The following is a 10,135-nucleotide window of genomic DNA, read 5'->3' on the forward strand; positions in this document are numbered from 1 at the left end:
CACTTTGTAGACCAGGCTGGCCTCGAACTCAGAAATCCGCCTGCCTCTGCCTCCTGAGTGCTGGGATTAAAGGCGTGCGCCACCACGCCCGGCGGATTGTTTATTCTTAAGAATGACTACTATCAAAAATTTATTTAAACCTATAAATGTGTCAAACACATACAATAAAATAAATCTAAGACAGCATTTGGGAGGCAGAGGCAGGTGGATCTCTGTGAGTTTAAGGCCAGCCTGGTCCATGGAGTTTCAGGACAGCCAAGTCTATACAAAGAGACCCTGTTTCAAAAAACTAAAATAAATAAATAAACAAATAAATAAAGCAAACTAAATAACTCTGTAAGTAAACAAATTGTAGAAAAAGAGTAGGACTTGGCAGGAGACCAGAGTCCTATATTTCCTGTTCTGCAGTTCCTTTGCAGAATTTAGCAAGGCCACTTCTGCTTTTCAGAGGAAGCCAAGGTACTTGTGCAACTGAATTCTATACATGAACACAGGGTTAGAGAAATGTGATACTCTGGGGCTGAGCATGAGCCAACTCTCCACTGCACACTTGGGACTGGATAGCTGACAAAGTCATACTATACTCATAGCTCAGTGACTGGAGGCGATTGCCACCAAATGTGAAGATCTGAGTTTGTCCCCTGAGACCCACATGGTGGGAAGACTCAACTCCCATAGAGTGTCTTCTGACTTCTACATGCATAGTTTATATGGCTTTTACATGCGTTTAAGTGGGTGTAATGGCTTTTCCTGTTGTCAACTTGACTACCTCTGGGATGAACTACAGTCCAGAATTGGAGGGCACCCCTGAGATCCAGAATTCTTACTCATCTCCTAGAGGATCCAGGCTGAGGCTGGAAGGCACAGTTTCTGACCTGGATCTTAGCATGGAGATCTTGAGGCATAGTGGCCATGAAAAGCTTAGGCCCAAGCAAGGTAGTATATGCCTTTAATCCCAGGAGATTGAGGCAAGGAGTTCAAGTCAGCCTGAGACAAAGCAAGTCCTAGATCCAGGAATGGTGGTGCACACCGTTAATCTGGGCCACACCTTCTGCTGAAGGTCTACATAAAGGACACTGGAAGAAGGGAGATTCACTCTTCACCTGCCTGCACGTATACCCTTTGACTGCCAGCACATCTGTTGGAGCCTACTTCTCCAGAACAACTCTAGCCTCGTGGTACTGAGCAACTACTAGATTCTTGGACTTCCCATCCACAGCTGCCCACTGTTGGGCAAGTCAGACTGCAGACTATAAGACATCACAATAAATTTCCTTAATATATAGAGACATTCCATAAGTTTTGTGACTCTAGAGAATTTAGTGGGTATATGAATACACACTAAATGCATTTTGTTTTTTTTGTTTTGTTTTGTTTTGTTTTTCGAGACAGGGTTTCTCTGTATAGCCCTGGCTGTCCTGGAACTCACTCTGTAGACCAGGCTGGCCTCGAACTCAGAAATCCACCTGCCTCTGCCTCTGGAGTGCTAGAATTAAAGGCGTGCGCCACCACGTCCAGCCCTAAATGCATTTTTAATAGTAGTCATTCTTAAGAGTAAACAAACTGGCCAGGTGGTGGCGCATGCCTTTAATCCCAGCACTTGGGAGGCAGAAGCAGGCAGATTTCTGAGTTCGAGACCAGCCTGGTCTACAGAGTGAGTTCCAGGATAGCCAGAGCTATACAGAGAAACCCTGTCTCGAAAAACCAAAAGAAATATATAAATAAATAAAATCAAAATACATAAATTAATTAAAATAAACAAACTGACAGCTGTGCTCCACATATCTGTAGTGCCAGCGGGAAATTGGAAAAAGGAAGATCAGGAGTTTAAGGCTAGCCTTAGCTCCATAGCAAGTTCAAGGAAAGAAATAATAAATAGACCATGACACCCGTGCACATCAGTTCCCAGAAGCGGAGATGCAGTCTCACCCCGCCCACTCGGCTTGTGCCACACTGCACAGGGCTGGTCAGGTTGGCTCTTTGCCTGGCCTGCTGCTCTTGCTTGTGGCTCCTCAGGTCATCCAGCTTGAGGCTAATGCACTGCAGTAAGGGGTTGGACAGTGGTTGGGGTGGTTGGGTATTGTTTCCAGACCTGCTGAGATGGTATCCAGAGGTGGTGACAAAGAATTGCCCAGTAAACACCAGTGCCTGTCTTACCAGGTCCTAGCCGTGCTGTGAGGGATCCAACCATGAAGTGCTGGGCTGCGCTGTGATGCCCATGGGGAAGGGAGGCACAATAAGGGGACTCTCATCACGAGTTGCTGGGATCAGGCACACAGTGTGGTGATGGTGAACGCAGGCAGCCAAGACAGGGCCTTTCCTAGAGATCTTAGGTCAGTGTCATAGAAAAAGGAAGCCTATGGTGACCTAGGAATACTGTTTTCTTGCAGAAGATGAGAGCTGCCCTTCATGTCGGCTGTCACTGTTGCTCCCGGGACTGTTACTGGGGCTATTGGTAATAGTCCTAGTTGTGGCTTTTTTGATTCATCTAAAATACAAAAAAGGTAGGTTCTCCCTGGTGTGCTCCTGTGCTGTTCAGACTCAGCAGGGCAGAGGGGGAGGGGAAGCCTGGTGGTGGTGGTGGTGATGGCACATGCCTTTAATTGAAGCACTAGGACAGAGGCAGGTGAATCTCTGGGTTGGAGGTTAGTCTAGTCTAGAGAGCAAATTCCAGGACAGTTAGGGGTACACAGAGAAACTCCGTCTCAAAAAACGAGAGAGAGAGAGAGAGAGAGAGAGAGAGAGGTGGATAGACAGACTTCATGAGGTTCATAGAGCACTGCGTTTAGGTTCCTTCTGATGTAGATTGCCTGGAGAGCCAGCCTCACATGGACACAATTTATACACACAGCCCCATGCCCCCAACCCCACGACTGGATTAGAAGTCTGTAGCTACCACCTGAAAATCATCGATTATTTTTGTACTCTTAAAGGCTCCTGTAAGGTCTACCTGGCTGGTTTTGAACTCACAATGATGCTCCATCCAGCCTCAGCTTCAGAATGCTGAGCAGAGGTCTGCCCCTCTGCTCCCAGCTTATACGGCTTTTGAATCTGGGTCTTTTGTAGCTGGGGATGTCCTCAAACTCGCCACGCACTTGAGAATGGCCTTGACTTCTGGTCCTGCTGCCTTCACATCCCCAGGGCGGGGATCACACGCACAGATTCCTACATCCAATGTGTGTGTGTCAGTGGGGATAAATGCTAGAGTTTTGTGCAGGCAAGACTCTACCCAGACTGCCTTCATAACGTTATGCTAAAATATACTCATCCTGAGATTTGCTACTCTCCTCTCCCATCTTTCTGTTTTCTTTTACTGTGTGAGGCCCTGTCATGTGCTAAACAAGAGCTCTGCCCAGTCACAGGCTCAGCTCCCAGTTCAGCTAATTCGTCTGTGTGGGTCAGGGACTGTCTGTCACACTTATCTCTTGACTGTCTGTCACACTTAGCTCTGTTGTGAGGCCTTCAGTAAGGCCATACCCGCCTTTGTCATCTTCCCTGGCTGAAACCCAACGCCCTTGAGACAGTTCCTCCTTCTATTCTTCGGCTCTGTAACCACATTCTGCTTTCTGCCTCTACAGACAGAACTATTCTAGGATTTCATCTGAGTGAAACAGTCCAGTTGTCTCTTGTTGTATTTTGTGACAGGGTCTCCTGTATCCCAGTAGTCAGGATAACCTTGACCTTCTGGTCCTCCTGAGTGGCTGGATTACAGGCCTGCAGAAGGAACTCAGGGCCCCCTGCTTGCTAGGCAAGGACTCCCACCAGCTGCACCACATTCCCCAGGGGCTGTGGTGTTTGGTTTCCTTTGCATATCAGATCTTTCCTTTTAAGGCTGAAGAACCAGCTGATTTGCGTGAAAGCCTCTGGTTATTTCCCCACCACTGGTCCCCATGCTTGGGTTGCTTCCGTCTTCAGGCCACTGTAAACAGTGCTTCTGACATTCACTGCATTGCATGTAGTCTGTGCAAAGCAGAAGCCCCTCAAAGGGCAGAGCCTTCTGCTTCTCAGCTGTCCTCGGGGAGCTTGGTGTGTGAACAAGTCTCTGTCTTCCCACTTAACCTATGATAGCGACAACAAACCTTCACTGTGTGGGTAGAAGATTCTCCCTGCTCACCTCTCAGCCCTTCTCTGGTAAAGATTTCAAAGTGTCCCTTTCACCAGGCGCACATGTGTGTGGAGAAATATCTAGATTTGCATAAAGTAGCATTTGTGTCGCAAGCACACAAGGTGCCAGGCCCAGGGCTGTTGGGTACCTGGCGCCTTTGTTTCTCCCGGCCTCTGCCTTCTGGCCTGTGGAGATACTGTCTGAATTAGTGAGACTCACAGATACCAGGTCCTTGTGCTCCCTCCATCTCTACACGGATAAGGGTCACGGAGGGCAGCAGCACTCAGCTGATACAGTTGAAAAGCCATGGTACGGTCCCTGCTTAGCTTACACAAGACCCAGCACAGACTCCAGGACAAACCCATACTCTTAAAGACACCCTACTTAACCCAGCTTCTCAAACATCTCAACAATGAAATCACCCCGAGTGTTTGCCCAAGTGCCATGAAGATGTTTGATTTCAGCTAGGCAGTGGTGGAACATGCTGCTGATCCCAGCATTTGGGAGGCAGAGGCAGGCAGACCTTTTGAGAGTTCAAGGCCAGCCTTGTGTACTAAGTGAGTTTCAGGACAGTCAGGGCTACACAGAGAAACCCTGTCTCAGAAAAACGAAACCAACCAATCAACCAACCAACCAATCAACCAAAAATAAAGATTTCTGATTCCTGCCGACATAGAAGTCAGTTGTATTGCTCATCTCTTGAAGATAACTCAAGGCTCTCTACGCCATTTCCACTGTGATACATAGGCTAAGACCTCCCAGGGCCTGGTCGGGAGGACCCTGATCCAGATGACTTCGTGCTATATAGAAACCTGTGATCTTTCCCCACCCCTCATTAGTTGAAGCCACTGGCATGTCACTTAGAATCATGAAAAACATGTCTAGATAGTTCAACCTAATGATTATATCTTGCTTTCTGGGGGGAGCAGGAAAGACTCTGAGAGAGGACCAGTCCAAGAGTTCTGGAGATGCGCCTGCGCAGGGCGAGCTGTATGCCAGCGACTGCAAGACTCAGACAGGTAAAGGGCTTTGCTGGCTGTTTTGAGCAGTCTGGTTGTTTGGTCTGGGGGTGACTGTATAAATAGGTGTGTATACACGTGTATATAGGCTATGGCACTGGCTCTTGACCCCAAGGTGTCCACACATGCTAGATAAGTACTCTCCACAGCGCTGGTTATTTAAAATAAGATGAAATAAAAATAAAATAATTCTCCAGAGACACAGGTTATTTTTTTTTAAACCATTTATTTATTTATTATATGTAAGTACACTGTAGTTGTCTTTAGATGTACCAGAAGAGGGCGTCATATCTCATTACAGATGGTTGTGAGCCACCATGTGGTTGCTGGGATTTGAACTCAGGACCTTCGGAAGAGCGGTCAGTGCTCTTAACCGCTGAGCCATCTTTCCAGCCCGACACAGGTTATTTTTTAAAAAAAGAAGCAAGATAATAACCACAGCTGCCTCCCACCTCTGCCCCCCGTCTCCCAGGGTCTTTGGCCAGTGTTCAGAGCCCCTCCCAGATGTATCAGTGGGTGATTTTCCACTCTATCCTTTGATTTTCTTTTTCATGTGATATATTTTAGAGATGACTTTCTTTCAGTTTGGGATGACCCATGCTCTATCCCAAAGTCTCTTGTGATCATTGTTTAAAGAAGTTTATGTTGTTCATTTGTTTTCTTTTCAGAGTCATGCCAAGTAGCCCAGACTAGCTTCGAACTTGTTACGTGCTTCAGCCTCTTGAGTGCTGGGATCACAAGCCTATGATACTACATCCAACAGACTGCTCTTTAAAAATATCAATTTTGACAACAAATGAAAACTGTATTAGCATCTAGCCTAGGTCAGCTTTGTACTCACTGTGTAGCCCAGGATGATCTCAAACTCCTAACAATCCTCCCATGTCCTAGGATTACCGATGGGACTTAATTTGTGTGTCATCTTTGCATAGAGGCCATGAAAACCTTCTCTGTGCGTCTTTCTATTTTAGTCTACATGCTGCAGAATCAAGCACATCTCATTCTTGTTTACTGGTTTGTCTTTTGCAATGCTTGGGATCAAACCCAGGGCGCCACCCATGCCAGCCAAGTGCTAGAGAAAACGAGAGTGCATAAAACTGCTTCCTTAGCGCTTTACAGGGCTGCAGTATTAGCTAGAGTCACCCAACTGTACAATATTTAGTCACTTATCAAAGCAGACATTGTATGTCGGATGCTTCATAGTGGAAGGGCCCAGCTAACAAAGGCCTCCAATCTAGTCAGCCCCTTAGAGCCCTTTATACGTTCTAAGCATTGTGTAAGCCCTGATACACCAGCATCAGCTCCCAGTTTCTGGTGTTCCCTTCTTGCCAAGGAGGAGCCTGGGTCGGGGCTGGGAGTGACAACCCCAAAGGGGAAGTGCTTGGTCTAGGCCCCACACCACTGCCCTCCCATGGTCAGAGAATCCAAGCCCTGGCCCAGTAACCCTTATGCCCTGTTTTTTTTGCAGAGCAGCCCCAGGAGATACACTATGCCACTCCAGTCTTCAAGGAGACGGCACCCATGGAAGAAGGTGAGTGGTGATGGGACAAGAGATGCTGCAGCAATGAGTCCCCGAGACATTACTGTGAACAGGGGCTTTGTATCTAAAGATGGGGTTTGCGGACAGACTCCAGGCTCCCAACAAATCAACACTAACCAATCACAACTCCTACTAATGTAATTAATGTAACTTTAATATAATCACAATGACAGCTATAGAAGTGTGTGTAGGGAAAGCAGGGTAGGGGCTATCCTCTAAATACTTCCAAGACAGGCTGGAGAAATGGCTTTGCATTTATGAGCGTGTACTGTGCTCCAGAGGACCCGAGTTCACATACCAGCACTCATATCCAGTGGCTTAGGACCAACTGCTACTTCAGCACCAAAGATATCTGTGCTTCTGGTTTCCATGGGTGCCTATGTTCACATGTACATACTGCCACACCCCCATTAGTTAAAATTAAAATAAAATCTCCTTTTTTCTTCTGGATTATTCTCTCATTCATTCTCTCTCTCTCTCTCTCTCTCTCTATATATATATATATATATATATATATATATACACACACACACACACACACATTTTAGATTTATTTATATAAGTACACTGTAGCTGTCTTCAGACACACCAGAAGAGGGCACAGGATATCATTACAGATGGTTGTGAGCCACCATGTGGTTGCTGGGAATTGAACTCAGGACCTCTGGAAGAGCAGTCAGTGCTCTTAACCTCTGAGCCATGTCTCCAGTCCTCTTCTGGGTTTTTCAAGGCAGGGTTTTCTATGTGTAGCTCTGATAGACCAGGCTGGTCTTCAACTCAGAAAGATGGTGGTGGAACACACCTTTAATCCCAACACTCAGAGGCAAGCAGATCTCTGTAAGTTTGAGGCTAGCCTGGTCTACAGAGTGAGTTCCAGGACAGCCAGAGCTACCCAGAGAAATCCTGTCTTGAAAACATAAACAAACAAACAGATTAAATAGAACCTCAACAACTCAATAATACCCACCCCCCCAAAAAAAAAGTTCCCAATAGAGGACACAGGGTCACTACTAAAACATTTTCAGGAAGAAATCAGTGCTGGGGAGATGGCTCTGGGGCTAAGAGCACTTACCTACCTCACTTGTGTGAGGATTTGAGTTTGAATCCTGATCTCTTGTGCAAAAAGCTGTGCTTGGGCCTGTGAGATGCAGAGACTCCTGGGGCTCACTGGCATCCAGCCTAGCTTCAGGTTTAATGAAAGACCCTATGTAATGGCCTCCTATGGCCTTCATGACCCCCCATATACACACCACACACACACACACACACAGAAAGAGAGAGAGAGAGAGAATAAATTGTTACTAAACTGGAAAAGACCAGTTAATACTTGCTTCTTTCAGGTTGTCCATCTAGAAATGGGGATTTTAAATAAAACTAATCTATTATATTTACTTCCTGTGTATGGGCCAGCATATGCCATGGTATGTGTAGGAAGTCAGAGGACGAGCTGGAGGAGACAGCTCTCTCCTTCCTCCGTGTGGAGCCCTGGCATAGAACTGAGGTCATCAAGCCTGGTGGCCAGCGCTGTTGGCCCCTAAGTCAACACACCCAAGATGGGTGTTCTTTTTAAGAGTTTCTCTGAACTCATGGCTGTAGCTTACTGAGTTATTTTCCCTCTTCAATTCCAGAAGGCGGTACGGATGGAAAAGCTGATTGCGTCTACTCTGAACTCACCCACTGAAGTGTGAAGAAACTGACTGTATCCCAGTGTAAAGACTTTCTAGTAAGCTGTGTATGAGAAAATAGGAAATTCACCTGGCACTTAAAAGTTTCACTTAAAAATTCACCTGGCTGAGGCAGGAGGATCCTGAGTTTGAGGCCAGCTGGGACTACATTGCAAGACCCTGTCTTAAAACACAAAATCAAAAAATATTTAACCTGGTCACCTACAATGAGTGTATTTTTCACATCTGGACACTATTTCTTTGGCTAATTTGGGCACTAATCTTGTTATCCAAGTAGCCAGGCTTGATAAGAGTTAAAACATACTTAGGTTTTGTGGCCTTCCACCTTCTCCCTTCCCAACACAATTATCTTGGGGCTGAGGAGGTGGCTCAGCAGTTAAGAGCAGACACTAGGGCTAGTGAAATGGCTCTGTGGGTAAGAGCACGGACTGCTCTTCCATAAAGGTCCTGAGTTCAAATCCCAGCAACCACACGGTGGCTCACAACCACCCATAATAAGATCTGACACCCTCTTCTGGCGCATCTGAAGACAGCTACAGTGTATTTATGTATAATAATAAATAAATCTAAAAAAAAAAAAAAAGAAAAAGAGCAGACACTACTCTTCCAAAGGATGGGAGTTTGAGTCCAGAGCCTACGTCCCACAACTCAAGCTGCCAATAACATTGTTTCCAAAGGATCCATCGCCCTCTTCTGGCATCTGCAGGCACTACACTCATGTTCACAGACACACCTAAACACATAATTAAATAAATCAGAGTTGGAAAGATTTTCTTTTCTCTTTTTTAAGACATGGTTTCTCTGTGTAGCCCTGGCTGTCCTGGAACTCACTCCGTAAACCAGACTGGCCTCAAACTCAGAAATCCGTCTGTGCTGTCACCCGAGTGCTGGGAAGAAAGGTGCATACCTGGCTAGATTTGTGTTCTTAATAGACCATGTCTTTAGTTAGGGTTTTACTGCTGTGAAGAGACACCAATGACCGAGGCAACTCTTATAAAGGACAACATTTAACTGGGTCTGGCTTACAGGTTCAGAGGTTCAGTCCAGTATCATCAAGGCAAGAGCATGGCAGTGTCCAGGCAGGTATCTTAAAGCCCACACCCACAGTGACACGCGTACTCCAAGGCCACACCTCCAAATAGTGAAACTCCGTGGGGCCATATTCAAACCACTACAGACCATATCAAAAGGACAATAAAAAAATGAATCAAAGGGAGAACCAAAAATATCTACTTTATAAATACAAAAGTCCAAAACCGTATTAATGTAAGTTAATGAACTCAACCGAGACGATTTATTAGAGAATATGAAGACCTACACATGGCTAGCTGACGCGAGGTACTTGACCAGGAAGTCTCTCAGCTTGGATATGTGCATCATTTCCTTCATCGTGGTGTCTCTGCTCCGCAGCTGGATTAGCCCGTTTTCCAGCGTCGTCTCAGTGATCAGCACTGAGAAGAGGACGCTCATCTCATCGTACCTGAGAGAGCGGTTCAACGAAATGCATGAGCGCCTGGGCAGACATCAGCTCCTCACCTCACGGACACCCCAGAGCCCGAGCCGCTCTCAGCTCAGTCAGGTGGTCCTTTACAAAGGGCCGAATCATGCCCTACCCCCACTCCCACTTCTAAAGCACACTCAAAGGGAAGTTACTGTGTTGGCTAAAAGTCAGAAGGAAAACTACAACTTAAGGCACCTGAGGGGGTGCTATAGATGGCACCTGAGGGGGTGCTATAGATGGCACCTGAGGGGGTGCTATAGATGGCACCTGAGGGGGTGCTATAGA

At 46.4% G+C, this 10,135-nt stretch overlaps 2 protein-coding genes across 2 annotated transcripts in view; one reads left to right on the forward strand and one right to left on the reverse strand.

Moving 5' to 3' along the window:
* The window catches only part of Milr1 (mast cell immunoglobulin like receptor 1), a 17,022-nt gene extending 7,898 nt beyond the window's left edge, over nucleotides 1-9,124 (forward strand). Inside the window, exons 4-7 of the mRNA XM_021177963.2 lie at nucleotides 2,391-2,504; nucleotides 5,035-5,124; nucleotides 6,593-6,655; nucleotides 8,293-9,124. Of these exons, the coding sequence (XP_021033622.1) occupies nucleotides 2,391-2,504; nucleotides 5,035-5,124; nucleotides 6,593-6,655; nucleotides 8,293-8,345 (320 nt within the window). The 3' untranslated portion in view covers nucleotides 8,346-9,124. The remainder of the gene's footprint in view (nucleotides 1-2,390; nucleotides 2,505-5,034; nucleotides 5,125-6,592; nucleotides 6,656-8,292) is intronic.
* Nucleotides 9,125-9,614: 490 nt separating this feature from the next.
* Nucleotides 9,615-10,135, reverse strand: part of Polg2 (DNA polymerase gamma 2, accessory subunit) — a 12,645-nt gene continuing 12,124 nt past the window's right edge. The window contains exon 7 of the mRNA XM_029483561.1: nucleotides 9,615-9,829. Within this exon, the coding sequence (XP_029339421.1) occupies nucleotides 9,664-9,829 (166 nt within the window). The 3' untranslated portion in view covers nucleotides 9,615-9,663. The remainder of the gene's footprint in view (nucleotides 9,830-10,135) is intronic.

Source organism: Mus caroli, chromosome 11 (genome assembly GCF_900094665.2).
Source record: "Mus caroli chromosome 11, CAROLI_EIJ_v1.1, whole genome shotgun sequence".
Taxonomy (NCBI): Eukaryota; Metazoa; Chordata; class Mammalia; order Rodentia; family Muridae; genus Mus; species Mus caroli.